At 42.8% G+C, this 26,595-nt stretch overlaps 1 protein-coding gene across 1 annotated transcript; it reads right to left on the bottom strand.

Moving 5' to 3' along the window:
• Nucleotides 1–67: 67 nt before the first annotated feature.
• On the bottom strand, nt 68–25,659 carry LOC109421936 (vanin-like protein 1). The gene is made up of 4 exons (XM_019696568.3): nt 17,277–25,659; nt 1,009–1,661; nt 407–949; nt 68–347 (listed from the first exon to the last, which is right to left on the bottom strand). Exons 1-4 carry the CDS (start codon nt 17,478–17,480, stop codon nt 131–133), a joined length of 1,617 nt encoding a protein of 538 aa, XP_019552113.3. The 5' UTR covers nt 17,481–25,659; the 3' UTR covers nt 68–130.
• Nucleotides 25,660–26,595: the final 936 nt, after the last annotated feature.

Genomic DNA, 26,595 nt, shown 5'->3' with positions numbered 1-26,595 from the left:
TTGGGACAGGATGAACATCGGTTTGTGATTGATCATCTACGGAAGGAGTCTCATTCATAAACACAAATGGCAGTGGTGTTACCGTTTTATTGATCAAGTGCACCTTCACTCAATCAGGTGATTTTGCTTTCTAGAAAATCATTGACTTGCCAATACACAAGAGTCCTAAACTCAATAACCAACCGGACGCTGGTCGTATTGTTGTTGTACTATCTTCTTGAGGTGGGGGCGCATCCGGTATGAAGTAGTCGAAATCCTTATGATTGAAAGCGTATATGCCAAAAGTCTGTAGATTCGACACTGAACTGGACAACGTGAGCTGAACGTGCTGTCGATCATTGGGATAGCTGAAAACAAACAGATATTGATTATCTAATAACCACACATGAAGTCAATTATTGCTTACTCGACAGTTGAATAGAACTGATAATACTTAGCATCCAATGAATGAAATTTGTTATCTAAGCTGCTGGGCATGACCAGTGTTCCGTTGGCTATAAAATCACCACTGATGGATATCTCGTTGAACTTTAGGTACTTTGTGCTCTCGTAGTTTGGAAGCCCGCAGGAGGCCAAGTTCTCATTCAGGCAGGTTATGATTGCGCAGATGCTCACATGTGCTTCAGCGTAGCCTTTGAACGTGCGCACTCCATCGAAAGCCGTCAAGCGATAGAGATGGGACACAGGTCGCTCGCCACGTGTTTCAAAGTCGATATGAAAGTCACAGCAGAAATCGCCGTCGCAAACAGTTCGGTTGAATACCTTGGACACCTGATCAGGTTTGATTAGGGCCGTTGTGAATCGTTCGGGGATGTCTGTTCCCATGTTCACTTCATCCAGCAACTTTCCTCCGGATCGACCCGATACAGTTTTGCAGTCTTTTTTAGGTGGAGTTGTTGTTGGAGAATTGCTTCTAGGAAGTTTCGGTACACGAACAGGGAAAATTTTCCTGAAATTCAAAAGAAATACTTCAGAACTTTATCTGCATTAATCTTCAATCGAGTTTACCTAGTCTCTTTTCCGGTGAAGAAAGAAAATACGGCTCCGTTGCGTCCGTTAAAGACTCCTGTTCCGGTGCTTCCAGCCGGAGCGTAGTTCGTGCCAGAGGCGATCAAGTTGACGTCATTTCCGTAGGCCCAGCTCTCGAAGATCTGCACGGAAGTCAAGAATGGCGGTTCAGATACCCAATAGGCTGGAAAGACAAAATCCTTGACGCCCAACTTGACCAGCTCCAGAGTAGGCTCGGCAAACAGTAGATCGAAGCAGGTCACCACTCCAAATCGGACGCCGAAGTCCGTGTCGAAGGTAACGATCTCCGGTTCGTAGGTGACGCTTGTGCCGGGTTCCCGGAAGAGATGAGTCTTGCGGTATCGTGTGATGAGGGTGCCGTTTCGGTCGAACACCACGTTGGTGTTGTAGCGGTGGACGGCGGTAGGATCACATGGTCGGGGATCATTGTCTGGTAACGAATCACACTCGAAGGACTCGGATAGGTTGATGACAATGTATTTGCCGGTTTCGATGGCCAAACAGGAGAGTTGCGAGAGGAGTTCGGGACTGTCCGGTATGCATGGGATGGTGTTACCCTCCGGATTCGGTACGGGCACGGGATCCATCAGGGTGTTGAGTGTGAGTTCGGGGAATACCACAATGTCAGTCAGCTGTAGTGCGAAAAAGAAGGTTCATATTTAATATTTGGACTATAATGGATAACTACAAATTGTTTAGGTCGACTTTTCGAACTCTCAGGCCTATTTTTTAACTGAATGTATTGTAACATCAACATTGATCCTACTATTCTTCATTATTCCGGGTACAGATCAGCCTCAATAAAGAAGGATTCAAAGATATTGAAGACAATATAGAATACTAGACATCCCGTGTGGCCCGGCCCGCGGGCTGCACCTTGATGACCACAGGTCTTAGAGAAAGTCAGTCGGGCGAAATTATTAAAATGCAATGGCGTTTATTTTTTCATTTATTGAAAACCAGTGAAGAGAATTGTCTGACAAAAGTGGCACAAAACAAGCAACAAAGAAGACGCGGCGATTAGGGTAAAAGGGTATAATACGCCCCACCGGGGCAAAATGCCCCCCTTCATTTTCTAGCGATTCAAGCGCTTTTTGCATGCGGGATCGATTGGAAATCTTAAATATTGATGATTAGTTGTCATCAAGCTGATCCGTTAGTTGATTGGTATACAAAAGCAATTAAAATGTCAAAAAGTCCGAAATCGAGGCTTTTGGCGTAATATTTTACCTCTTGCAAGCTGGCTTCATTGTAAACGAAGCTAGTTCTGTTCGCTTATGTTATTTTGCAACTTTTAAGCAGTTAAACACTTGTTAAAAGGCCCTCCTAGGATAAGCATGTGATAGAATTATCCCCTGGTACAGTTTTATCACGGGGCTGGACGTTTTTCTTTTGATGGAGCGTATTGCCCCGTTTGTTTTGATAAGGTAAATTTTGGAACGTTTTCGGAAAACGTCTCAAAGCTTCCATAGCCGCCCCTCCAGAGGTAAAGTTCTCATGCAACACTTCACTGACTTTAGAAACAACGATTTGCAGTGGACAATAGATGGAATAAGGCGCCAATTATTGATATATTGCCATTTCTGCTTAGGGGGGGGGGGCATATTATACCTGTTTACCCTACTCTTTTCTCAACTGGTAACAGATAATGACATGATCTCGAAAATTTTTGTTGCAGCCAGACAAAACGGAAACTGAATTTGTTGCGTACTTTTCAACTCGTGAATAATCAATATTTACCAATCCTAAATCGAACCTTATTGATGATACATCTTCAGTAGCGTTGTAGTGTTTACCGACTCGAAGTTACCGCTCAAAAATCACAATGCAAGCCTTAAAAATCTCTAAACTCGTGGTGCACGATCTTTGTCCTATTCTGTTCAAGTTGGGACAAACCTATGTCGCATTGGGTAGAATGTCGCAACAAATTCAGGTTGCGACATTGTCGTTATTGTTGCGCGATGGTTGAATTTTGATTCACTGTTGAAAACCAATGCAACCTTTCATTGAAACGATATTAATTTATATAGAAAAAAAAAAGAAACAAAACGTGTATCCTAGAACTCTAATGAGCTCTAAGTATGCGTTTCGCAGAGCTTATTAGCAAGCTCAGAACTATTTGGTGATAGAGTTCTTTGCTAGACATTGATCCACTTTATACCGCCAGTTTAAATCCCTATGTCTTGAAATTCCGATAAGCTATTCAGGCTATTCAGAAGGAATAGGATTCTAGGATGAATCCTAGAAGAAAATTTTTGGAAAACTCCTGGAGAAATCTCTAGTGGAATTCCCGGCGTAATCACTGGGATCCATAGAGGAACTTCTGAAGACATATCTGGAAGAATGCCTGGATTATACCTGGAGGAATTCTGGGATAAGTTATTAGTAGAGTTCCCAGAGAAATCTACGGAAAATGTCCAGGAAAATCCATGGAAAAAAATCCTAGAGGAACTCCTGGGTAAATTTCTGATAGAATTTCGGAAGGAATCTCTATTTAAATTATTAGAAGAATTTCAAGAAAAGTCCATGGATAGATCTGACAAACCCTGAAAACCATGACAAAATTCTTAAAGGAATTCTTGGTTGAACCCCTGGAGGTATTCCTAGACAAATTTCTTATAGGCTTCCTGGAGTAATATCTGGTGAAATCCCTGAAGAGTAAATTTTACAGGCATTCCTGGTTGACATTTCTGGAGGAATTTCTCATGGTTGAGCTAGTGGTTGAGTTGTTTCATGCGCGATTCTTGACTCGTCAAACTCACCGCCGACAAATGTAATTCTTTGGAAGAAACCCTGGATTAGCCCCTAGCGAAACCTCCCGAGGAATCCCTAGAAGTAATCCTAAATAAATGCTTCCTGGAATATCTAGAGGAATAGAGGAATCCCTAGTGAAATTTCTAGATAAATTGCCTGAATAGATTCCTTGTCGAATTCCTGGGCTTATCTCAGGAGCAAATCCCGAGAGGAATCTGTGATGGAAATTCATGTACTCAGCTGTGGAGAAATCCTTGGAGCTATTTTATGAAAAAAAAATGCATAGCAATTATTAGATTAAGACTTATCGCAAAGACAGAAAAAAAGCTTGTATGCAATCTGACTTGATATTGTTTGTAAAGGTAGTGTTGTGGTGAATTGTGTGAAACTGGCAACACTGTATGAACGAATTAGAGGCAGTAGAAAACATATAAACTGTTATGAAGGTTGGAAGGTCTAGCCGTTGTGAATTGCGGAATTCTACACTTAATGTAAGTTTGAAATGTTATCCTTACTGTTTGTTTGTAAATAATTGAATAAATAATACAGCTTTGAAGCTGCACTACGAAAATGCTGCTTTCAAAATGTGTAGATCGTCCGTTCAATGGTGATGCCCCCAACAAGCTTCAAAGATTAAGTTCATATACGGAATAGAATAGCTTCCTAGCCATGGCCAGTACAATTCGTAGCCTCCCATTGCTGGAAGAGCAGGGGAGAAATTGGCGCGAAGAGTATGAGGAAAAAGAAAGGCGTATGGAAGAAAAGTATCAGCGAGAATTAGCGGAAATCAATGATGTTGGGAAAGATTTGAGTTTGGTGAAACTGGCAACACGGTTCAGTGCCGAAGCAGAAAGTAAACTGTTGTGGTAAGAGGTGGACGGAGTGCGAGTGAAGATAGCAAAATGTAAGAGAGTTTTTAGTATTAATTAATTAGTTTATAGCACAGAGAACAGACGTTTAAGCTCGAACAAAAATACGTCGAAATCGTGTGTAAAGGATTTAACCGTTATGTGTCCGACAAACTTTTTGCTTTTTTCTACACCGTGCTTTTTAAATGGGCGCTGGGTACCCGGGTACCCTGTCGGCCACATAAGGGTTAAGTGCACCTCAACGCCACCAACGGAGACTGCCCCACACATAAAGTCGATTTGACCCCACGATGGCAGTGTTCATCGTTAAAAGACACTACCCCACAAAGCGACACGAGCGCCAAACGGCCAAAAACGGCGAGCACTGGAAACAAATTTGACAACACAACAATGTAAGTGATGGAACGCTAGCGCTGCGCAACGGGAGCATAACCACATACTCTGATATGACCGTTACAAAGCTGCTAAAAATGCTCGAAAGGGTTCAACAAACGAACCGCACTCGATTCACGAAGCTTGCATATCACCATCTGTTTTCATTACCTCTGGACTCAAAGCAAACGGTCAACAGCAGGTTTCTATACGGCAGCCGAACGTTCAATTACGACAGACCGCAACCGAGCAGAACAATAGTGAATGGAGAAAAAATATTAGCTTGTGGAATTCTTCCAAACGCACCCGGAGTCGGATGGTGACGACGAAAGTTGAAAATTATTTTCATAACTGCAAGTGCCAGGTAGCTGCCGATATTAATCGGTGCAAACTACGCGTGGAGATGGTGTTAACGGCAAAGGTGGTGGTGGTGTTCGATCCCGGCGGAGATAAACAATTCTGGAGCTCGATTTGAATAGGTCGTATGTGCTTATGTCGATTAAAAATTCGATCAGTTAGATTCGCTTATTATAGCAAAAAACCGTTGAAATTGGGCAAAGTTGATACATACAGCAGAATCCTCACTGTGGTAGACAGCGCAAGCTGATAGTATGTCCCGCATCCGCGTGTATGTATCGATAGTGTATTGGTGGCACTTTGCAGTTACTGATGGTTTGACTAACCGCAGCGCGGACACATTCATTCATTCTATTACTTAGACGCGTGTGCTCCGGATCTCGGTACCACAAATTGGCGACGAGGGTGAAAAAAAAAAATATTTCAAGTGAAACATGGTTTGGGTGTGGAAACCAGTGACGAAAATAATATTGGAGATAATTTTTCCGGTCACATAATTGAAAAAAAATAATGAAAGTGATATTAGGAAATAAATATCAGAGAAGAAAGTGAATCTGGCCACGCGTATGGTACGCCATATTGAAAAAAAAAAGAAACAAAGTGTTGGGAAAATTTTCGGCAACCTAAGTGATCAACAGTGAAAAAAAAAAAATTGAAAATGAAAGAAAAGCAAGAGTGTGAGCCCTGTGAAGTAAAAAAAAAAAATAATGGTGATTGAAGCAGCATACTCAGTGAGGTGGGGTTATTAAATTTGTGATTAAATGCAGGAAGAATTATGGAGTGGCTGCTTCGGGCAATCCTTGCCTGTTGCATTGCGGGATGTTTCTGGTGAGCTGGTTCAGGCTCATCAATTTTAAATGCCATGTGCGGTTTTAAGGTATGTACAAACCCATCATTTGATTAAGAACGAGGCTAAAAAAGATAGCATCATTCATGCTGCACGAAAGAAGGCGTTCTTTTCTTCAATCGTCAACCCAGACGCTTGACAATGATTGGAAATAGTGTAAGTGAACAGCAGCCGTGTACCTACTGTTGAAACGCGATAAGCTCACATATTCACGCGTAGGCGTCCACACTGCCAGCCACGTGGGAATAGCAATGTGCGTTCGGCTCGCGCATCACCTGTGGTGCGTATATGTATGCGGCGCTAGGCAAGGCGCTAGGCGTGCACTAGCAACAGTGGCAGCTTGTATTGCTGCTCAGTGGATGCTTGTAATAGAGAGTGAGAGACACAATGGAAACTGAGAGCCGTGGGTCGGTTAGAGGAAACCGAATTCTGCCCTACGTGCTGATCTTTCGTATGCGTACATGCGATCTAGTCTTCCGAGATTCGAAGTTGGTTGATTCATCCATTGGCTTAGAGAAACGGAATGCTGGTACTGGGTGAAGCTAACACATTGATTGGTCGATAGGGATTAAAGGGGTTGTAATTGTAGATATGTGGGACAGCTGAGTTGCGACCTGGCCTAGACAAGTATGCGCTATCAATGATTCTGTCTGAGGATTACATTGTGTTGTTGCACCGTGCATAGTGCCATGGAGGAGTAAGGGGATCTACAACGGAGCTCCGCATTCAACCATCTATAGAGCGATGAAGGAACTGATACAAAGTCGCAGACCTCATTCGAGGCGAGTTGGAGTCTTTCTATAGTGGTTCCTTCTACCAATTTCGCTGACTACTGCTTCACCAAGGGAGTGACGGGAAGAAACGTGAGCGTACAAATCGGGGAAAGCTAAGCGTCGTGGTGAAGTTGTGCTTATACATAGTGTTCATCGTACAAGTAAACTTTTGGTAGACTCCCTCGAAGAAAAGTAGATGGTAGAAGAAAGGAAGAAATTCTTAAGAAAATGAAGTTGTCTATATAGAAGGATATTTGAATCAGTAATTAGAACTGAACTGATCGAGCTGTTCCGAGAAGCCAATGATGATAAGGCTCCCCAATGTTCGAAAGGACTGTGAGGGTTGCTTAGTAGAAAATGGCCCGAATTGTGCTTGTATAGAGTGCTGTTATTAAAGCAATAGTCTTTTGTTTATAAAAGGGGGGATGTGGTAGACAGCGCAAGCTGATAGTATGTCCCGCATCCGCGTGTATGTATCGATAGTGTATTGGTGGCACTTTGCAGTTACTGATGGTTTGACTAACCGCAGCGCGGACACATTCATTCATTCTATTACTTAGACGCGTGTGCTCCGGATCTCGGTACCACACTCACAAAACAGGCTTTCTGTTTCATCAATAAAAGTTTGCAAAATATCTGCCATATTGCTACAATGACTAAAACAAACTGATCGAATTTTATATCGACAAAAGCACATACGACCTATTCAAATCGAGCTCCAGAATTGAATGCGAAAACGAAAGCGACGAAGTGGTGTATATCGGTGACTATTCACCTTGACGGAGGCTCTCTGAGAGAATTGCGCTTGCATGAAAACAATTTTTTTTAACATGGGAAAGGATAGGAGCTGCATTTTCAAATGCTTCTAATTCTTTAAAGAAATTTTTTCAAGCAAAACGTTCTTAATGTTATCGAATGAGATTTTGATACTCTACAGGGGATAGACAAAATGATCGGGACAGGCAAAATTTTCACTTTACAAAAAATGTTCAACTAGCTGTAACTTTTCGGAAAGTGCATCGAATATTCTCAAATTTTTACTGTAAGTTCTTCAACTAGTTGTGTATCAGTGGACAAAATTTGGAAAAGATCGGACAATTCTTCACGAAGTTATAAAGATTTTTGAAAAAGATAAAATTATCCGATAGCCAACTTTGAGCTGTTATACCTCCGGATTCAATGAACCGATTGCAATGAAATTTTGACCATTCATGACTTATATAATGAACTCTGGAAAACATTTGACTTAACTTGAAATTTTTAACAAGCGAAAAAGTTATAGCGATTTAATTTTTTTCACGATTTTTTACTAAATTGGTCTATTTTTATTATGCATCCCATTAGTTTTTCAATTTATTGGCGGCTATGTTGTTACTTTCCTTCAAAACGCATTTATATATAAGTCAATTAGAGGGAAACTAAATGAACTATAATTTGCATCTTGAATTTTGAAACGATGTTGATGTTTTGGATAATTTGGTGTTTTATTAGAAAAATAATCTAATCGTTTTAATTTTCTTCCGTGTTAAGAATATTAAGTTAAGTCAATGGTTTTTCATAGCTAATTATATAAGTCATTAATGGTCAAAATTTCATTACATTCGGTTAATTGAATCCGGAGATATAACAGCTCAAAGTTGGCTATCGGATAATTTTACCAATTTCAAAAATCTTTATAACTTCGTGAAGAATTGTCAGATCTTTTCCAAATTTTGTCCACTGATACACAACTAGTTGAAGAACTTACAGTAAAAATTTCAGAATATTTGATGCACTTTTGGAATAGTTACAGCTAATTAAACATTTTTTGAAAAGTGAAAATTTTGCCTGTCCCGATCATTTTGTCTATCCCCTGTATATTATAGACATAACATTGTGATTTAAAAACTTTTGTCTAAAACCAGTTATAATGTAGCTAATTGAAAGTATATTGCAAAACATTAACACTTTTTTCAATCTGAAGTCCCTAAAATATTTTAGAAGCATTTGAAAATGCAGCTCATATCCTTTCCCATGTTAAAAAAATGATTTCACGCACAGCGCAATTCTCTCAGAGAGCCTCCGTCAAGGCGAATAAACAGCGAGAGCACTCATGCTAAAAATGTGAAAGCAATTCCACGGGAAATAGGAAAAAAACTAGGAGTGGGTAATGTCTGAGACATAACCGCAATGTTGACGTAGGACAAAGACTGGAACGAGATTCCGACTTTTATATTTCCATAATACAATGTTTGTTGTTATGATAATACAAATGGTGAACTGATGTGTTGAGTAAAGTTGTTGTGTGATCGCTTTCGCTGAACGCATTCATAACCCAACAAACATTTTTGCTGTATAAGAGTAAAACAAATCACTCTTAAGCTAACTTTAACTCAAGAAGCTGTTATTCAGCTGGTTCGGTTACTTGGAAAGATGTTGACTAGTTCAAGAGTTATTTAGTTTTGAAGAGAAATGGTCAAATTACTGTTCTACGAGAGAATTTTCACCAGCGGATAAAATTATTAGATAATTGAACGGCGTTAGATAGATCTTTTCAACTAAAGTTTAACGTGAAACTCTTTCGACAATGAGCCATTTTACGAGGTGACAACAATGTTGATGATGATATTGGTTTTCACGGGTTATTTGACGCTGCCTTCTTTTAAAAATTCATTAATAAAATCGGCTCGTAAAATGGACTATACGTTGTTTTCATCCGGGAAGAACATATTAGTGGCCGACTTCACTATTGCTAAACTACCAAGCTTTCAATCTGTCGCTTTTAATTATCCGAATCATAACTCATGAGGAATCATTTTCGCTGATCCTGGAAAAGACCGTTTATAAAACGGAAGATTTTGGCAAGACAATCGCATGAATTCATCACGCAATGCGATTTTACCCATACTGAATGCGGCCGTTTGCTGTCGTGGATGAGATTCCTGTTGCTGCCACCACGATAACCGAGTCATCGCTGAGTTTGTGTGCTGCTGCCTAGCTGGGAGGTGACATCTCCCTTCTCCTTGACTGATCCAAGGAAAATGACGAAAGATAACAGAGGAAACAGCTTTTATGCCTCTAGATTAGCAGATGAAGCTCCTCCCATTCGGCGGGCTTTCCAGTTTATTCCGTTTGTATGACCCGCCCATATTGTGTCAGACGCTTCAAACGACTAATCAACCGTTCTTTGAGACAATTTTTAATCGAACGGATAAACTAATTGAAGTATTGAATAGTTAAGATAATTTTAATTCGATAAATATTAGAATGAAACAATGTTCCAGGCACATTTGTCCGAATAAGATAATGCGTTGCTAAATTTCGTGTAGAAAGATTAGTGATCGATTTTGCTGTTGCTGAGCCACCAAGCATTCAACCATTCACTTTTCGAATGCACTACACTTTTACCGATCGATGGAATATATCCGAAAATTATCCGATTCATAACTCTTAAGGAATAATTTTCTCTGGTCCTGAAAAGGTCCGTTCAAATAACGGTTGATTTTAGAAAGACAAAGGAAAATTATCCGCACTGAATGCGGGAAGCCATCGAAAACTGCCGCCACCTGCTGCCGTGAATGAGATTCCTGGTTCTATCAGATAGATAGCCGAGAGCCGTCGCTGGGTTGGTGCGCAGCTACCCAGCTGCGGAGGTAACTTCCATTGCCGGGCCCACCGCAGCCGTGATCAGTGGATGAGATTCCTGGTGCTATCACTCGTCGCAGTTGACGTGCTGCTGCGCAGCCGTGGACGTGATATCCACCTCCACCCTCCCTGACTGATCCAATGAAAATGACGAAAGAAATCAGAGGGAACAGCTTTTATGCCCCTAGATTAGCAGATGAAGCTCCTCCCATTCGGCTGGCTTTCCAGTTTATTTCGATTGCATGACCCGCCCCGCATGCTTCGGACGCTTCAAACGATTTTTAACCAAGAAATGAGAGAAATTTTCATTTAACAAATAAAGTAACAAAAAAATATAAAAATATTTAGATCATTTTAATTCGAAAAATGCTAGAATTAAACAAGGGATCGTTCTTAAATTACGGCACACAAAAATTAGTCATTTTCAACCCCATCTCATCCCTGTCACACTTTTTGTATGGGACCTCTGAAATTTTTGTGTGGGTCGTCACACTTTGCTGACCCCCCCCCCCCCTATTTAAACGTGACGTAATTTCTGGACGCTCCCCAATGTTTCACGAAAAATGGTTCTGATTGGACAATGCGTTGCTAAATTCTGGGTGGAACGATTAGTGGCCGGAATTCAATCTTTCATTTCTCGATTGAACCACACTTTTCTCGATTGATGGAATGAAATTATCTGATTTACAACTTTTGAGGAATTATTTTCGGTGGTCCTGAAAAGGACCGTTTGATTAATTGACGATTTTAGGAACGAAATGGCATGAAAACATCATGTCACGCAATGCGTGTTGGTGTTCCCTTGCTAAATACAGGATGCCACCGAAAACTGGTACGCCGCTTTCTGCCATGGATGAGATTCCTGGTGCTATCCGCACGATAGCCGAGAGTTTTGCGGCTGGGTTGATGTGCCACTGTTCAGCTGTGGGGGTGACATCCACCCTGTCTGACTGATCCAACGAAAATGACGAAAGAAATCAGAGGGAACAGCTTTTATGTCCCTAGATTGGCAGATGAAGCTCCTCCCATTCGGCTGGCTTTCCAGTTTATTTCGTTTGCATGTCCCGCCCCGCATGCAACAGACGCTTGAATCGGTTAATCAACCGAGAAATGAGAAAATTTTCATTTAACCAATAAAGCAATCAAAATATTGGAAGATTTAGATAATTTTAATTCGAAAAATGGTTAAATTAAACAATATTTCGAAAAATGCACTGGATAGGATAAAGCGTTGCTAAATTCCTGATGGAGTCATTAGTGGCCGGCATCATTATTGTTGCGGGGCCACCAAGCATACAATTTTTCACTTTTCGGTTGCACCGCACTTTTACCGAGCGATGGAATGAAATAATTATCTGATTCACAACTCTTGAGGAATAATTTTCTATGGTCCTGAAAAGAACCGTTTGAATATTGAACGATTTCAGACAGAAAATAGACATGAATTAATCATGCCACGCAATGCGTTTTTAATCTTCTCCGTGCTGAATGCTGAACGCCGTCGAAAATTGGCCCGCCGCTTGCTGCCGTGGATGAGATTAGTGATCGCCCTCACTGTTGCTGAACCACCACCAAGAATTCAATCTTCCACTATTTGTTTTCACTACACTTTCTCGGTCGATGCAGGAAATTTATCCAATTAACTCTCTCGGAAGCATTTTCGAAGAAATTGAAATCAATTCATCATGCCACGTGTTGGATTTCTCCGTGCTGTTTGCTGGAAGCCGTCGAAAATTGGCCCGCCGCTTGCTGCCGTGGGTGCGATTCCGGATTTTGCTGCTGCCTCTGCCACCACCGTCGATCAATCTGATGTTCATACACTTCCTTGGTCTGCCGTGTTAGACGGTTAGAAGGTGAATGTGCAACAGTCCCCTTGCCGAAAACCACCGCACCGACACCGAGCCGACACGGCCGTCAAAGAAGAATGAGCGAAAACGCAAACGAAGAAAGTGGGCAGCTCTCGTTCGATGCGTTCACCTCGAGACGACAAAGACGAATGAGGGAAGATGCGAAGAAGCAGTAGCTTTTATATTCGACGGGAGCATCCAAAATGTGCTCGATCGTGATTGGCTGGAATAAACATGGGTTCACTTTTTCAAATTTTTCAATAGTTTGTTATTGAAAATCAGCAAATGTTAATATTGTACATAATTGGTGTAAAGATTTCCAATCGATTGGAGCCAAAATTTTGAAAATTCAACGAGAAATGGCTGAGTTATTATCGCTCAAAATCTCCACTTCAAACGTAACGCGGCCGATTTCTGAAAATTTAGAATGACACCCGGTATAGAAAAGAGAGACGTAGTCCTACGTCAAAAAAATAATTCGACCCGCTACCAGTTTCACCGGGGGAGGCTGTTGGGAAAGATTTGAGTTAGGTGAAACTGGCAGCACTGGCATAGCTTAGCATATACATACAACTGGGAAAAATATTGAAGGCAGTAGATAGCAGAAGTGAAAGTGTTGGGATGTTTGTGTTTGGGAGTAGCAGAAAAATACTATAATGTAAGCTATATTAAGGATTAAAATAAGTTTGAATTTGTAATGATAAATAAAATTCCAGCATTGAAGCTGACCAAAAAAGGCTGCTTTCAATATGTATTCGTTCGCCCTGGACCCGCATTCCAACAGGTAGAATCGGGTAAAAGTAGTAATTTGATACTTTTCAATAGTAGATTTTGTAGATTGAAAAAAAAAAACTTGTAATTTGTTTTAGCTTGTGAGAATGATGAAATCGGAATGGTAATTGTAATTTGAATGTACTGTGGTAAAAATAGGCGGTGGACGAAAACTCAGCTGCGGGTACAAACGTAGGCAACCTGGTAGCATAATGGGTGGTTGTTGGCTACCAAGGATTGGCAACATGTAGTAAGAACGAAGGAACAGGTGGAAAGGATGGAATGAGGGCATTTTAAGGCTTGCGCTGTTCACCATGATCACTTTTATTCCGAACAGAATTGAGTGAGTCTGTGTCCTGTGAACTTTGAAGTACGAACCATAGCCTGCATTCAGGTATGCCCTAATTTCCGGCATGTGTGACAATAGTGCCTAATTCCTGAATGCTTAACAGGACTACCGTCCCGGAAGCGCCACCTCGTTTTCCACACGATTCGGCCTAGATCGGTAGCCCGGTCTACGCCTAAACGTAAAAGACCAGACTCTCGGGTCACAGCAGCCGACCGATAGAGTGTTCTTCGGGCTTACAGCCCTAAACGCAAAAGAGGACCCTTCTCGGCGTGGCCAATACGGTCTCATGCGTGGCCCGTCGGTCGTGCCAAAGAAGGAAGACGCCGTAGCCGAGCCCAGGTCACGAAAGTGGCCCATAGCAGTGGAGACGCCATCCCACTTGCCAAGCCAGACTGCCAGATTCGCCATTCCAGTCGGCACAGAACAATAGGGACCGACACCGTCAGCCGCCATTGCAGCAGCAGCCATCAGTGAGCGCTCGCCAGCACATCAACCAGTACTCAACAATAAGCTAATAGACCACAGAAGAGAAAAAAAATGCATTTTTGACAAAACACACTCACACACACTTTTAAATAACCGAAGAAATTCCATAGTTTTCGCGTACCACTCCGAATTACCCAGTAGAATGCCGGCCCTAAGACACAGCTCGAGGGGTCTCATGCTACTGAGCTGGTTGATCCAGGAGTCTTGGTTCAGCCGATGAGTCTATTGAACAGTCTGTAAGCCTCAATAAGTCTCATAATAGACGAATCTTGAACCAAAGTCGCCGTTGCCAGTATTTTTTACTCTCTGGACACTTCTTGCTCATTAAAGTTTCGATATTGTAGGCATCGCACTTATCTGATAAATCACAAACAATAGATTCAATTGTCAGATAGTTCTTAACTTGTAGAACAACATTGCCGGAGACGGCATCATTCTTTCTTTTCAGCATTCCGAGATATAGGTAGGTGATTGAACATTGATTGACACTAGTACTGCCTAGCGCACGAATCTAGGGCCAAGGTCTTCATTTTCGGATAGTTCTTAACTTGCTGAAAATGGCTCACTTCTAGCTCGTTAGAGCTTCGAGATAGACGTGTTTGAACTTTGGCTGGATAAAGGTTCCCAAGTAATCACGAAGCTGCAGCCTTATTGCATGCTGATATACGGTGTACTTAGAGCAATCATTACTTTACATGCAAACTTAAGGTTGATTTAAAGTGGAAATGGGCAAATATAGAATCAAATTACGATTATACTGGAATAATCTTGAATCAGTGGCATAATTCCCATTTCCACTTTAAATCAACCTTAAGTGTTCATGCAAAGCAATGATTGATTTAAATACACCTTATATCTGCATGGTTCTGCATTATTCTGCTAAGGCTTCAGCACTGTGGTTACTTGGGTTAACGATCAAATAGCAGAGTACATGAATCAACAGGAGCTATGAGGAATTAAAAAGTCTGTATACTGCTTGAAAGCATTTACGGATCACATGAATAGGCTACACAACAAAAAAAAACTTGTAATATCACATCGATATGGCTGCACATCATACGCGCCGTAAAAGTGATCATCAGTTACATGGCGACCGGCGACCGTAATAGCTGTTGGAAAACCGATGTACCCAAGTTGAATCACGTTAGGAAACAGGTGAATCACGTCTGTAGATATTATAAATTTATTTACTGTGTAGGTGCCAGAACCATTCAAAGTTCTCCGAAATCAGCAACTACACTACCCATAATAAGTACGGACTCAGCAAAGTTGTTCAGAAGGCCGTTGACATCTTAGAGACAAAAAGTTTGAATAGTCAGTGAATCAGACCTGTATCAATTGAATTTAAAATAAATTAGACCTGAATCACTTGAATATGATGTGATCTAGATCTGATTTATTTGAATATGCAGTGAATCAGACCTGAATCACTAGAATATGATGTTAATTAGACCAGAATCACTTGTATATGAAATGAATTAGAGCTGAATCAATTGAATATGAAGTAAATCAGGCCAGAATCATAAAGTGAATTAGACCTGAATCACTTGAATATCATATGAATCACACCTGAATCACTTGAATATGAAATGTAATAGACCTGAATTACTTGAATGTGAAGTGAACCAGACCTGAATCACTTGAAATATGAAGTGCATTAGAGACAGGAATTACTTAAAAACCATAATCACTTGAATGTAATGTGAATCTGACCTGAATCACTTGAACATGATGTGAACTAGACTCATGACTAGACTTGAATCAATTGAATATTAGGTGAACCAGATCTGAATTACTTGATTTTACACTTATACAGTGAACCAGGCCTGAAAAAATTGAATATGAGGTGAATCTGACTTGAATTACTTGAGTATGAATCGGATCTGAATGCTCGCTACCGTCATCTAGCGACAGAATTGCGAACCAAACTGCTTGTCTTTATGATGTCAAAGATCTCCTACACAACTTTGACGAAGACTCGAACTTTCTATCTTATTGGAATCGCGAGATAGAGCTGGTTGAAATTGCTCACCAGCGTCCTCTAGCGGCAGTTGCGATTTTAGCTGCTTGTCTACATGACGTCAACGACCTTCGGAACAACTTTGCCTAAGGCTTGAACTTCGTATATTATCGGGATCGCGAGATACTTTGCTGAAGACCATATCTTTGCAGATTATCAAGATAAGGTTACGATGGATATTTTTGACAGGTTTGTTCTCTTCGCCATGGGGGGTTTTTGTCGGCCAAATTTCCTGCAACTCGGTCGTTTAATTCAACTTGGTTGGGAATGATTTGAGGCCAACTCTGAGATCAACAGCTTTAAAATATGATGAAGAGAACAAAACTGCCGAAAATACACAATTTCTCCTATATCAGCTTAAATTTAATAGTTTTCAGGTGATGCTAAACTTTTTTGGGGGTGTTGCAATATTTAACTGAGTGTTGCAATACTTTTTCAAGTGAGTCCGTACTTATGACGGGTAGTGTATATCAGAAGCTTCCTCAGCGTATTCGTCGCCGAACTATTTATTGCTTGCACTATTGAGACGGGGATCAAGCGGATCTACAAAGCTTGAACATTTAGAGATCGACTTTGTTTGAGAGTTCTTTGGGTCTAGGGCTACAGCATAAGTCTGATGCAAAACCAGCGAAAAAAATATCGATTTGGAAAATGCGAATGCAGCGAAGATGTTCATAGTCCAGGTATTTCTGAAGAATACTTTGCAATAATAGTAATAAGCTAGGCAGGGAATTAATGTTCATTTCTTCTTTTCACTTAACCTTCCCACACTTTCCAAACTTTTTCAACCTTTTTCAACTTCTACGTAGCACTCTTTCTGTAGTGTCTTTTTTAACATGGTCGACAAACTCTGAATAGATGAGCGAACTATGAAGTCGTCGACAGCCTTGAGGTTCATGACTTTGCCCCTGGTTCATTGACCATTTTATTTTATTCAATTCATCTACGCCTTATTACGCTTTTCTCATGCATAACCAATCCACGTGGTGCTGGGGGTCCAAACTGATATGATAGTTCACTGGTACCTAGGGTGCCGAAGTCTAGTTCTGTCATACAGCTCACGAATTTCCTGGAATCACTCTGATCCCAATGAAAATTACACTTACTTCTGAGTTTATAAAGTGTTCCAAAGTATGTAAATTATTGTAAAAAAACACATTTTCTGTTCATCTACTCACCTTCGCCTCGTCGGACCGCATCAACTCCTTATACGCTTCCAGATTCATGGCAGTTCTAGTATCTATTGGCATATTGAGCAATTCCATTCTGAACTCCACAACCCCCACCACGTAGCTGTCATCCGTTGCACTGGATTGCTGAAAACTACTCCTGATGAAAATCTGCACTAGCAATAGTGCAATCCCTAGACACTTCGGCGCCATTGTTGCACCCTGCTGCTGCTGCTGCTACTGCTGGAAGAATCACTGAACGACTGTCTAGTGGGAGTCGTAAATCGTGCACATTGATGGATGGCCCCTCCCGTCCCTTGTTGTTATCATAGTTCGCGCCGTTATCGCTAATTGAGGCGGATAGGCGCAATGGTCCTACGGGATAATCGCTAATTACCTATTTAATGGCTGTGATAAAAATCTGAAATCCGATATTTGATATGGGTATAGTAAAATCAATGACTTTTATTGCTTTCGAGTTGATTCCTACTTGGGAGTGTTTTATTACCTACTTATGTAATACCTGGTAGCTACGATCCGGCGATCTGGATTTCCCAAATCTTGAACTTTGAGAGTCTCGTGTTTTATAGAGGCATGTTTACATAATGTTTGCTGAATATTACCAAACTAAAATCTTCAGTAGAATAGATAGTAGAAACTTGATATTTGGTAAACTTTAGTAAAATAGTAAAATAGACGGCCTGGTTTAATGGCTAAAAAAAAGACAAAAAAAAAGACAATTACACCGTCTTCGACCTTGCGGCCTCTACAGACTGAACATTACAAACATTCGACAACGGACAACACATATTACACCCAGTGGCCCAGTGGAGAATTTTCCGTTTGATGAGAAGTTTTCCCCGACTGGAGCGGGAATCGAACCCACACTCCGAGGCTTACGAGACACCTAAACGACTGACGCCGCTAACCGCTCGGCCACGAAGCTACCTCGGCTACCGCTTGTAATGCGTATGTAAAAGGCCATAGGTTCAATATCTGTGTTGTGGTGGTTTTATTTTGAAACTGGCAACACTGTAGAAGCTTAGAAGACAGTAGAAAAGGCAGCCATTAGTCACAAGCCGTAATTTTGGGTCTATGTGAATTTAGCATGTCTGGCGATACTGGAGTAGCTACTACGGGCGGTCAATCGAGCTCAAGCTCAAGCAAGCTCATTTGTTGAACTTTCAAAAAACGTCTTCGATCAATAATTTGTTTAGTTGAAATATTCAGTTTAGTAAATACAGTAAATTCAGCAATTCAACGCTAAAATTAGTTGAAACTCTACAAACTTTAGTGAAAACCTTATATTACGCACCACGATTGCTACACCACAGCCAGATACCCAGCTTATCAACATACAGCATAACAACAGAGCATCGCATGGACCAATCAATCGGAATTCGCAAGCTATAAAACATTACCGAGAAGTCTAGAAGTAGCACACCATTTCCGCAGTACGAGATAATCCAAACATCAGCTGAGGCCAGGATGATAAAAACGATTCTAGGAGGATGCAGCCGACTATAAATATCTCAGGAGGAAGAAGTCTCATTCAGTCCTGTTTTAATCTAAATTTAGTACAGCTGAATGGCCTAAGTGTAGGAATAAGCTAGATTTAAGTCCTTTCCAATATTGTTCAGTTGAATAAATGAAAAAAAAAATCACTTGAAGAATATATAACTGGCGCCCGAATAGAAGTGAAAGTGTGTCAGCTTAGTAGGAAGTTTCTCTAGGTACAGTGATCGGCTGAACAAGACACACTGTGAAAAGTTAGTGTACGTTCAGAATTTTATTAGTACAGTCGAGTTTGTGACAAGAGACAAAACGACAAGAATACGGTCCGAAACAAGCTATATCACAACATCGTTGTAGCACTAGCAGTACTGTTGGTCCTCCAGTACCCCAGGAAAAAGGATCCCACCACAGTAGTGCTGAGAAAGGTTGGAGCCACACACGAAAACTCACTTGGATCTATCACAGGGAATCTGGCCCTATCCAGAAGGAATAATAGGATTCGATAACCAACGACCAGCGACCAAAAATTGGTAGATCTACCACTGTTAGAGGATTGGTGGTTACCAATATTTACGGACCCCGCAGTCGTGAGTGCCCCTCACGATGGTCAAAATAAAATCTGTAAGTACTATTTTTTTCTCCCAATAAAGTGAAACGAAAGATTAACAAGTGAACAAGAGAACTAATACAAACCAAGAAAAGTATTAAACCAAATAAAAACTAAATTGACTCAAAATCAAAATTCACCCACTCACAAAAATCGTTATAGACGATAGGAGTGTGTACAAAAATAAAAGAAAATAATTATTACAAATGATTACCATATTACAACACATAGAACCTTACAAATGCACAAATTAGGAACATCACAAATTGACGCAGCACAACACATAACATAAATGTGTCCTGTTATCCATCCAGATGGATAAATCCTTCCGATCACAGGATGACGAGGTTTCATTTATTGGTTTGGGTCCATCAGTCATCCTGGAATTGTATTTTATTTGGCAGTTTGCCTTTTAGTTCACAGCATTTGATGCTGTGCTCATAGCTTGGTTTTGTCTAGGAAAACTAATCCTAATCGGGCATCCCGATTCGGGCAACAACACAAGACCGTCTACAATTTGATGTCCGTGTTAGGAGACGGCTTGCGTGTTTTGTACTGGTTCGCTGCTGAAATGTTTGAAGCGCTACAAATGCACATTAAAATTCAGGGACGGATGTACAAACCACAGTATAAAATAGAAAATTAACTGACAAAATGTTCACAACTATTTACAAACGTAACAAGTGTTTAAATAAACAAAAAACTAAAAATTTGAAAACAAGCAATAATAGCTTAAGTAACGAACGCAAACTTATAATAAATTGAAAATTTATAATAATTTTGGAAATAACACGGCTCATGATCAGCGACTTCAACAAATTCTCGAAACTCGAAAGGATCCAAGCTATAGAACTTAACGTAGCTCCGGCTTCTGAGGATTTGAACGATCCACCATTCCGATACCGATACAGAAGGACATCCAGTTTCCACAGAAGCTGTTGACATAATTTCACATTACATTTGCGATTTTAGCTAAATTTCATGTTGGCTGCAAAATTATTCGCTGAAAAATTAAAGGAGAGCCGAACGACGCTTTAGCCTCTTCTAATGTGAACATTAATTGGACAACCATTAAACGAGTCTTACTAACTTATTACGGTGAAAAACGGGACATAAACACTTTGGACTACCAATTAATGACTTGCTATCACTCATTGCCAATCAAACTCGCTCAAGTGGGGAATACCACCAACCAGAAGCAATAAAGGCACTTATAGAGACGTAAAATGAAAAAGCATTGGACGCTTTTATGAGAGGTCTATATGGTGATCTCCTCGGACAATTCGTGGAAATTTACAGACCTGAAAGCTTTAGCGCAAGCTTATGCTTACTGTATAAGTTTCCAAAATATAGAATTTCAAAAAAAAAACATTATTAAAAGCAAAAAAATGGACAAGGTAAATACAGGAGCAATTCAAAAAAAAAAAAACAAATATCATCAATACCAAGAGTACCAGAAAGAATCCCACCAATGATTCACAATTTTAGAAATTACCAGCAATTTCAGCCTTTCCAACAACAACAACAACAACAACAGCAACCACGATATCAACAACCGTTTTTCCCAAGAATAAACACACCACCATTTTTCCAACCACCAAGACCGCCTTTACCCAATTATAGACCAGCACCACCAGCCGCGTAGTCGCCGACTAAGAATAGGACTACTAACCCCAATTCCAGGTGTCAAGTGACCCGTGCCAAGGAATGAGTGATCGAGGGGGTGAAAAAGATGCTCGATCTTTAACGGAGCCTGTGGGGTACCTGGGCACCCCCACAGTAAGCTGTCCCTTACCGCGTTAATGCAGAGCTCTGGCGTGGTGGACCTTCTTTCCCGTCCGACTCGTGGGATGAACAATGAGCAAAAATTCAAAAAAATCAGAATATAGGTGGAAGTAGTGGTGCGATCAACCCCTTCACAAGAAGGGGGTTGATGAGGTCTCCGACAAAGAGAAGTGAGAAGATAGGCGTGTGAGTTCCAGTCCACTTCCCGGCAAGCCAGCCGGTGGAGATAATGGACGGAGCGTGGCTGCTGAGGGCCATCAGCCAAGAAAATAAAGGACGGTCCGCAACAGAGGTGGCTGAGCAACAGCTTGACAAAATCATCGAGTTTGCGTCTACTAAGTCGAATATAAGCAAGGACCTGAAAACGGCCTTGTTTCGACTTAGGGTGTCGATCGATGATGCCAAGCAGGAGCACGCGGTACTCGCGTTGCTGACTGCCGCAGCGGCGGAACCTTCGCAGGTAGTCCGAGTAAAGTGGCGGATGCGAATGCTCGTGACAAGCGTGTCAAGAACTCGCAGAAGCGGGCGAGGCAGCCGTCGGGTGAGGAGCTGTCTGGCGGCGCCCGCAAAGCCAGGCGTATTATTACCTCGAAGGTCAGCAACAATGCTGGTTCCCGGAAAGCTGGAAAGGGTGGGCCTGAAAAGGCTGGCCCGTCCCGGAACGATGGGAACAAGGGGTTCCGATCGTTGCTTTGGAAGGCCCTCAGCAGCCGCAGAGTAGGGCGAACCAAGGGGTAGACCCCCTTGGACTAAAGTTGAGCGGAAGAAGAGAAATACGAATCCGCAGGAAGTGCAGGACGCCAAGCCAAGGCGCAGGAGGGTACGTGCCAAGCGCGAGAAAGGCGACGTCATCAAGACGGAACAGTCCAAGTACTCGGACGTCTTGAAGGCGATGAGAAGCGACGCCAAGCTTGAGGGTCTGGGAGCCGACGTACGCAGTATTAGACGTACTCGTACGGGTGAAATGATCCTGGATCTGAAGCGCGAGAATGATCACAAGAGCGCCGCCTACAAGAGGCTGGCAGAAGAGGTCCTTGGTGAGGGAGTAGAGGTGAGAGCTCTCACACATGAGGCGACTCTGAAGGTCAAAGACATAGACGAGAGCACTGCGGCAACAGTGCTATGTACAGGTGGCCGCCGCAGCCGTTAGGTTTAGCTACCTGTGGCAGACGTCAATAAGTCCGGCAAAAAAAGGTGGCCTGGTGCGTATGTCATCTGACATTCCACGAGCCACCAGAGGGTTGCTTTAGGTGTCTGAAACCAAGACACAAGCCGTGGGACTGCAAATGCGATGCGGTTGAAGGTCATAAGGCCCAAAGCTGGACGAGTCCACCCATCTGTATGATCTTTACCGGGAAATCCGTGAAGAACAGACATCCGACGAGTGGTCCAAGGTTCCCGGCATTCAAGAAAACCGCAGTGAACGAATCACAGTGCAGGTAACGCCAAGGGTAACGCAGCTGAACCTGAACCACCGTGACGCGACTCAGCAGCTGCTTTGTCAGGCGGTTTCTGAGTGGGAGACGGATATCGCCATCATAGCGGACCTATACGGAGTATCCGCCGGTAGCGGCAACTGGGTCGCGGATGGGTCCAGAAAAATCGCGGCGATATGGACGACGGGTACATACCCCGCACAGGAGTTGGTGTCTACTACCTATGTATGAGACCTTCGTGGTCACCACAATAAACGGGGTCTTCTTCTGTAGCTGTTATACGCCTCCGCGGTGGCCGATCGAGCAGTTCACGCAAATGCTGGACCGCATAACGACCGTGCTAACAGGGCGAAGGCCGGTGGTAATAGCGGGTGACTTTAATGCCTGGGCCGTGGAATGGGGAAGCCGTTTCACGAACCAGCGGGGTCAGATCCTGCTAGAGACACTGGCCATCTTAGATGTCGACTTGGCAAATGTCGGTACCAAGAGCACCTATAGTCGAAACGGAGCGGATTGAATTATTGACGGGACCTTTTGTAGTCCTGGCCTAACAAGTAGTTCGAACTGGAGAGTAGACGACAGCTACATTCCCAGCGATCACCTGGCGGTTCGCTACAGTATCGACTACAACAACAGCAGGCAGTGAGTCGATGAAGAGGCGGCTAGGCCAAGGCCAAGCCTTCGCAGATGGAAGACATCATAGTTCGACGAAGGGGAGGCGCTCCGTCGTGAGTGAAACTTACATGGTTTAGACGGCGACGAGCTGGTAGCGGTGTTCTCACGTGCGTGTGATGCGACCATGCCTAGGCGAGTCCACCCTAGATATGGGAGGCCACCGGCTTACTGGTGGACCGCCGCGCCTGCCTACGGGCTCCGCTGTAGATCGAGATAAGAGCAAGCAAAAGGCCTGCTTCGAGGGTTTCTGTCAGAGTGCCAATGTGAACCCGTGGGGTGACGCCTACAGGATCGTTATTGTCAAGACGCGAGGTGTAATGGCACTACAGAGCAATCTCCAGAGACGTTGGAGGGGATCATCGAAGGGCTTTTCCGCGTCATGATTCTAGTCCTTTGCCTTCTTTCGTAGGAGCCGGGGACTAGGGCTGGCGATGAGGAGACTTGCGGGGATAGCAAAGTCCCTTAGCGTAGGTAAGGCCCTGGTCTTAAAAGTAGCTATTGCAGGGGCTCCCGAGATGTTCAGGTCCGCTATGCAGAAATGCCTAGACGAGGGAGTTTTCCCAGAAGCTTGGAAGAGGCAGAGCCTGGTTCTATTACTAAAAGCGGGGAATCCACCCGGACACCCGTCGGCATAGACACCAGTATGCTTGATAGACACGGCGGGGAAGGTGCTCGAAAAGATCATCCTCAATGAAATGTTGAGGTTCACTGAGGGCGAAAACCAGTACGGCTTCCGGAAGAGGAGGTCCACCGTAGACGTTATCTTTTCGGTTACATAAACCGCCGAGAAAGCTCTCGAGCCTAAGAGAAGGGGAATTCGTTTCTGTGCGGTAGTCACTCTGGATGTTAGGAATGCATTTAATAGCGCTTGCTGGTCTACTATTGCCAATGCACTCTTGCGTCGGGGGATACCCAGGCACCTGTACAAGATTCTTGAAAGTTATTTTCAGAATCGAGTACTAGTTTACGACACGGAGGTGGGTCGGAAGTGCTTTCACATAACCTCAGGAGTCCCGCAAGGTTCCATCCTGGGTCCGGTGTTATGGAATGTCATGTATGACGAGTTGTTGAGGTTAGAGTACCCAGTGGGAGTGAAGATTGTCGGATTTGTCGACGACATTACGCTCGAAGTCTACGGTGAAACGATCGAGGAGTTGAAGTTGACTAGCGACCACTCGATCAAGGTTGTGGAGGCGTGGATGCGGTCCAGGAAACTGGAGCTGGCTCACCAAAAGACTGAGGAGACGGTTGTTAACAATCGGAAGTCGGAGCAGCAGGCGGTGATCAGTGTAGGTTAGTGCACTATCCTGTCAAAGCGCTCAGTCGAACATTTGGGCGTGAAGATCGACGATAAGCTCGCCTTCGGTAGCTACGTTGATTATGTCTGTATAAGAGCCTCCACAGCTACCGCGGAACTGTCCCGGATGATGTCCAATAGCTCTGCGGTATACCTCAGTAAGCGCAAGCTTCTGGCTAGTGCCGCTACGTCCATACTAAGGTATGGCGGCCCGGCATGGGGCACTGCGCTAAGTACTGAATGCTACCGAGGAAAACTGGAAAGTATTTACAGGCATATGTGCCTGAGGGTTGCGAGCTCGTACCGTACCGTGTCACACGACGCTCTCTGCGTCATTACTGGTATGGTGCCTATCAGCATTCTTATCAGTGAGGACATGGAGTGCTTCGAAATGCGCGGCATAGGAGGCATACGCAGGACTGCCAGGATGGCCTCTATGGTCAAATGGCAGCGCGCGTGGGACAGTTCCACCAAAGGAAGGTGGACCCATAGGTTGATACCGAGGGTAGATAGTTGGATTAATAGGCTCCATGGAGAAGCTACATTTCACCTGACACAGGTCCGTTTCGGGTATGCGGATTCTCCCGAATGCCCAGTGTGCAATGGTTTAATGGAAACGGCCGAACACGTTTTATTCGTGTGCCCGTGTTTTCGCACAATGCGTGACCGCATGCTTGCCACATGCGGGGAGGACACAACTCCGGACAATTTGGTCCAGAGGATGTGTAGGGATGAGTTCAGCTAGAAAGCCGTTTCAACGGCTATCACCCATATCGTCTGGGAGCTACAGAAGAGGTGGCGCGTGGACTTGAAGAATTGTTAGTTCAGATGCGGTACAAGAGGTAGTCCAGGGGTTCAGAGTCGATTTCGTAGGTCATACCGGTGCCCGGCGGTCGAGATCAACCCTTACAGCGATTAAGTGGTCGCGGAGAGGAAGTCCCGGTAGCGGTGCTGTCGTTGCGTCGGTCTACTGGGTTGGATCTGAGCCCGCGGTTGGAAAGGGATCCTCGGTATGGGCCGGGGCAGGTGGAGACCATGCTGTCTGTAACCTTCTGGTGCACCTGTTAGGGCCTGAAGGGTAGTGACCCAGCCAGCAATTTGGTTGCTATATCAAAGTTGCAACTGAAATAATCACACATATATAGAACCAAAGAAATCGTATTCAATGCACGAAATAGGCATATACATACTAAAGTGGAGGCCATATCGAAACATATATACGATTACTGCGATTCCATCCAACATGATTTACGATTTCTCGAAAAATTTTCTACGATTTCGCCGATTTTATCCGTCTAAATATACGATTATGCATGATCTTATTACGATTGAGAGTACCAATATACGACTCAAGATTTTCAAATAAAAAAAAAAACAATTGGTGTTCAGTGGGAATCGAACTCAGGTCCTTTGATTGAGAACTGTGCGTTATCTCTATTGGCTATATTGCCAAGTTGAAAATAGAGAGTTCAAAGTGAATGGCATGAAATGAATAAAAATTAACATGATACGGTGCGAGACTTGTGGTGGTAGCGTTGTTGTTGTGCATTGAGTGGCACCAAAAGTGGTGCCGTGGAAGAGGCCCGGAATTCACATCGTTGTTGGAATCTATACATCACTTATTGTAAGTCATCTGATGTATATAAATAGTATGAAAACCTATATTTGGTTGAAATTATTGCTACCATGGTTGGAATGTGTCAACCACAACAAAAATGCAAATTTGTTATGAATACCTTTTTTTCTTTTTCTCCATCATACAAATATGTAAACAAAACCATTAACGATTTCCGAGATTAAGATTCGACTATTAAGAGTGCAGTAACAATTATATGCGACTGTTAAAATGAATATACGATTTCTACGATTTCATTCACTTCGTATGCGACGCAAGTGTGACGCAAACGATCAATTTACAATATTGTTATAGTTGTACACGATTTTACCGATTTTCATCATACCTTTAGGTAGTAAGCTCGATTTAGCAGATTCATATACGATGTGAAGCGACGA

This window comes from Aedes albopictus, chromosome 3 (genome assembly GCF_035046485.1).
Source record: "Aedes albopictus strain Foshan chromosome 3, AalbF5, whole genome shotgun sequence".
NCBI classification, from domain to species: Eukaryota; Metazoa; Arthropoda; class Insecta; order Diptera; family Culicidae; genus Aedes; species Aedes albopictus.
Note: the sequence above shows the minus strand (reverse complement) of the source record. Positions and strands in the feature narration are given on the sequence as shown.

What these genes read in the sequence shown, in the direction of transcription:
- LOC109421936 (XM_019696568.3), bottom strand. Translation starts at nt 17,480, where the DNA reads ATGGCGCCGAAGTGTCTAGGGATTGCACTATTGCTAGTGCAGATTTTC. An exon ending in TTCACCGGAAAAGAGACTAG is followed by an intron (nt 950 to 1,008) that starts GTAAACTCGATT and finishes TTTGAATTTCAG; the next exon opens with GAAAATTTTCCCTGTTCGTG. An exon ending in CAGTTCTATTCAACTGTCGA is followed by an intron (nt 348 to 406) that starts GTAAGCAATAAT and finishes GTTTGTTTTCAG; the next exon opens with CTATCCCAATGATCGACAGC.